The 4,004-nt window shown below is 53.2% G+C and overlaps 1 protein-coding gene across 2 annotated transcripts in view; it reads right to left on the bottom strand.

Annotated features, from left to right (window-relative positions):
- Positions 1-339: 339 nt before the first annotated feature.
- LOC131214210 (glycerol-3-phosphate dehydrogenase, mitochondrial) overlaps positions 340-4,004 on the bottom strand; it is a 4,685-nt gene continuing 1,020 nt past the window's right edge. The window contains exons 3-7 of one of the 2 annotated variants that reach the window (XM_058208589.1): positions 3,869-3,981; positions 2,241-3,804; positions 2,049-2,172; positions 1,179-1,834; positions 340-799 (exon numbers count right to left, since the gene is read on the bottom strand). In XM_058208589.1, coding sequence (XP_058064572.1) covers positions 1,812-1,834; positions 2,049-2,172; positions 2,241-3,804; positions 3,869-3,981 — 1,824 coding nt within the window. In that variant the 3' untranslated portion in view covers positions 340-799; positions 1,179-1,811. Of the gene's footprint in view, positions 800-1,178; positions 1,835-1,903; positions 2,173-2,240; positions 3,805-3,868; positions 3,982-4,004 lie in introns of both variants that reach the window. The other variant, XM_058208590.1, reaches the window with a different exon arrangement.

The raw sequence follows: 4,004 nt of genomic DNA, 5'->3' as shown, positions 1-4,004 counted from the left end.
TGACCGCTTGGGAACGCCATGTGTCGTTGGCATCAACCAACCCTTTTTGTTGTTTCGGTTTTGTTTGGCCAGTGGAGGTTGGCCGCCTATTTTCGATCATATATTGGTAATAAATATGTTCATGGTAATATTGGCGTAAAGCAATAATACAATATTTTCGCCGTTGCTAAGATGCGCCAGCGACGTAACGCCTACCAAAAAATCTTTCTTTCTAAACGCAGATAGTAGAAATTGAGAAAAGTTAAAAGGAATCGGCTGTCGGTCGCAACGGTGATCGATACGCTCTGCCGAGCAAAGATACATTGACACTTGGTTAAAGAACATAAATACACGTTTGAGTTCAGTTTTGTAACATTTTATTCGATATTTTGACGATTTCTTTTCAACAAAGACATGAACTTTTCCTTAGGCATAATCTTAAGAACGTTTTGAAACACACCCAATCATAAATTCAAACCAAAATACGAGAGCCTTTGTGATCGTTTTTTTGTCTCGTGTTTCAATCGGAAGAAATAAATAAAACTTGTGCATCCCCTGAACGACTTGTTTCGTTCGCCGCGATCAGGTTGGCGGCGATTTCTGACGCAATATGATCACTCGTGTATCAAGGTATCAATCACGTAATCTGAGGTAAAAGATCGAAGATCCCCGTGTCTTTGACGATGATACATATTGTTTTGTTTTAACCAAAACATTTTAACACAAGCCAAATACGATCCTTCGGTCCAATGAGTGGGTAATAGTCGTCAGGTCTCGTCGGGGCATCGTTGGAGAGTTCGATGTTCCTGAAAATGTTTCACTGTCCGAGAAGGGAAACGGAATACATTATTTCAACGCGGCAGCACAATAGAGCAAATAAAACAAAAAACACTAGCCCGGCAACTCCAACGAAAAAAAAAACGCGCACAAAACAATTTTGAGATGATCACGAAAAAGGATGTGAACCGATCGAAACATAAATTTCGCCATGAATGGTCAACCATTTTACCAACAGATGAAACATTATGGGGGTTGTTAAAACACACACACACACACATAAAACATAAAACAACACACAGGTGATAAGCCAATCAGTTGCCAATGCTTCCTTCTAAAGCGCAGCGCATGGTTTGCACCGCGTTTCGCCATGGTACAAAAGCATTGAAAAAAGGTCATAAGTAAGTATCACAGTGTATTACCTATTTGCTTTGCTAAGCAATACATCAACATCCGCCGATGATCCTTTAAGTGATGGGCGACTGATCAGTGATGGAGCTTTGGTTTAGACAACAATAAATATCATGCTACATTCTCTTCTCTTGGTGGATTCTCTTCTGTTCGGTGGATGTTCTATTTGTTGGAGCAGTTCGTTGTACACTTTTGTACGACTTATCAGCTAGAGGAGCTTGGTAAGTTTACGTTAAAGCGCATAGGCACAGGCGAAATGATAAATACAAACATACAAAGAAAAGGGCAGAACAATGGAACGAACTTACAACAACTATTTACAACATTATTAACAAAACACTAGCACTCTTTTCGTTCCAGGTTGCTCTGCAATAGTGCTAAATGGTTGCCGTTCAATTTGAAGTACAAATAAGTGGCCCCCTCTTTACGGGACAGGCAACCTTTGGTAGACACGGGCACTCGCCGGCTCGTCGGCGCCTGCGGAAGGCAGCCCGAGCGGCGTAAGTGACGTGCGGCAGGATCGTGCCCTCGACAAGAGGGACGCGATCGGCAAAAGTTTCATATTCCACACGAGTGCATGCTTTAGTTTTAGGAGGACGACTGTCCGTGGGAGGGTGATCGTTCGGACACGCATAGAGTTAAGTTTACTTCCGGGGACTAGTGAACGCTGCAAACGGAAAGAGAAAGAGAGAGGGGAGAACCCCGTTAGTGTTACCCCACGGGCGCTTGGCATTACCTCTCGTGCGGGGGGGTCGGGTTAAAGCTAGGCACGGCTTCATGGGCCATCGAGGATCGATTGATTGGTCAGCGGCAGCGGACTCCGCTAATCGGTCCTGATGTGCCCGATGCCCGCTGTACCGATGGTGTGAATTATAGGCCACCTCCGGAGCGGTCGACGGTGATTTGCTTTTTCAGGCGCTCCTGCTCCTTGCGGATTTCCTCCTGCTCGGCCACCGCCGCGAATATCGAGTGCGACACGGTTCCAGATTTGATGGCGGACATCATCTAGGGACGAAGCAAGGAATCGAGGTGAAACGCTGTTCGCGACCACAGTCAGTCCTCTCCGCCCTCACCTGTAGATACTCATCCAGCTCGACCTGTCCGTTCATGTTGGTGTCGATCTCCTTCAGGATGTCGTGCAGCTCCTCGCCGCTCACCTCCGCGTCTCCGAACGATTTCATCGCGCGCTTAATGTCGGTGATCGACACGTAGCCCTTCTTTTCCTTGTCGATCGTCTCGAAGCGCTTCACGTACATCGCAACTTCGTCCTTGGACAGGTTGATCGGCACCTTCTCCTTGAGCGTCCGGTTCGCCTGGTGGCCCATCTGCGTCTGCAGGAAGTGCTCGCACGACTTCAGCTGGCGCTCCTTCTCGTCCTTCGACCACTTCAGCTCCTCCGCCATGATGTCGGCGATCTGGGGCAGCGCTTCCAGGGCGGCCTGCACGTTCAGGAAGGACAACCGCAGGCGACGCGAAATCATGTCCACGCAGGTGCACGCGTACTCGCGGATACCGTACCGCACCTCGGCGTCGATGTACGGGAACTCCGGGTGCAGCTTCTTGCCGATGATGGGCCACCGCTTGCCGGTGAGCGTGGCCAGCTTGGCGACGGCGAACGCGCGGTCCCCGTACGAGATGGCCAGGTGCTTGGCCACCTCGACCTCCAGCCCCAAGTCCTGCACCAGCCGGATGTACATGGTCGGCGTCCAGCCCTGGGCGCCCTCGATCCACAGCCCATCGGTGACGCAGCCGCGCTCCGGCTTCAGGCCGCACGCCTTGATCGCCGCGTCGAGCGTGTGCTCGGCCATCGCACGGTACGTCGTCCACTTGCCGCCGGCGATCGTGACCAGCTTCGAGTCGCTCACGTGCACGATGTGGTTGCGGGCCAGCGACTGGGTGTCGCCCTTGTTCGGGTCGGACACGAGCGGCCGGATGCCGCTCCACGCCGACAGCACGTCGCCCCGGCGCACGTCCACGTCCTTGTTCAGGTAGTTTTTGATCTCGCTCAGGATGAACTGAATCTCGTCCTCGGTCGGCGTGGGCGTGCGGGTCACGTCGCACGGCGAGTCGGTCGTGCCGGCGATCGTACCGTTCAGCCACGGCAGGAAGAAGATCACCCGCCCGTCGGAGGTGTCCGGATCGAGCAGGCCCATCTGCTGCGGGCTGTAGTAGCCCGGCAGCACGATGTGGACGCCCGAGCTGGGGCAGCAGATTTCCTTCACCGTCGGATTGTCCATCTTGCGGATCCCGTCCGTGAACGGACCGGTCGCGTTGATGATGCACTTCGCCTTGATCGTCCACTCCTTCTTGCTAATGTTGTCGCGCACCTTCGCCCCGCACAGCACGTCCTTGCCGGTCGCGCCGTCCCGCTTCTTCAGCAGCTCCAGCACCTCGACGTGGTTGGTGATCGAGGCCCCGTGCCGTGCCGCGGTCAGGGCGATCGCCAGGTTCATGCGGGCGTCATCCTGCTGGCCGTCGTAGTACACGATCGCTCCCCGCAGCTTGTCGCCGCGCAGCATCGGGAACAGCTCGAGCGCATCGTCCCGCGACAGGTAGTACGAGCTTTTCACGTTGCGATCGCCGGCCACGAAGTCGTACGCCTTGATGCCGACCCAGAAATACGGTATCTGCCACCAGCTGCAAAATGGTGAAGCTTTAGCTTTTCGATGTTTCGGTGGAACGGCAGCCCCGTTTGACTCACGTGTAAACGGGCAGCATGATTGGCAGCGGCCGAGTAAGATGAGGCGCCGACCGCAGCATCGAGGCCCGCTCGTGCAAAGCTTCCTTCACCATCCGGTACTGCTCGATGTCCAACTAGAAAGGGGGGGAAACCAAGC

Source organism: Anopheles bellator, unplaced genomic scaffold (assembly GCF_943735745.2).
Source record: "Anopheles bellator unplaced genomic scaffold, idAnoBellAS_SP24_06.2 scaffold00263_ctg1, whole genome shotgun sequence".
NCBI classification, from domain to species: domain Eukaryota; kingdom Metazoa; phylum Arthropoda; class Insecta; order Diptera; family Culicidae; genus Anopheles; species Anopheles bellator.
This window is presented reverse-complemented; position numbering and strand designations above follow the sequence as displayed.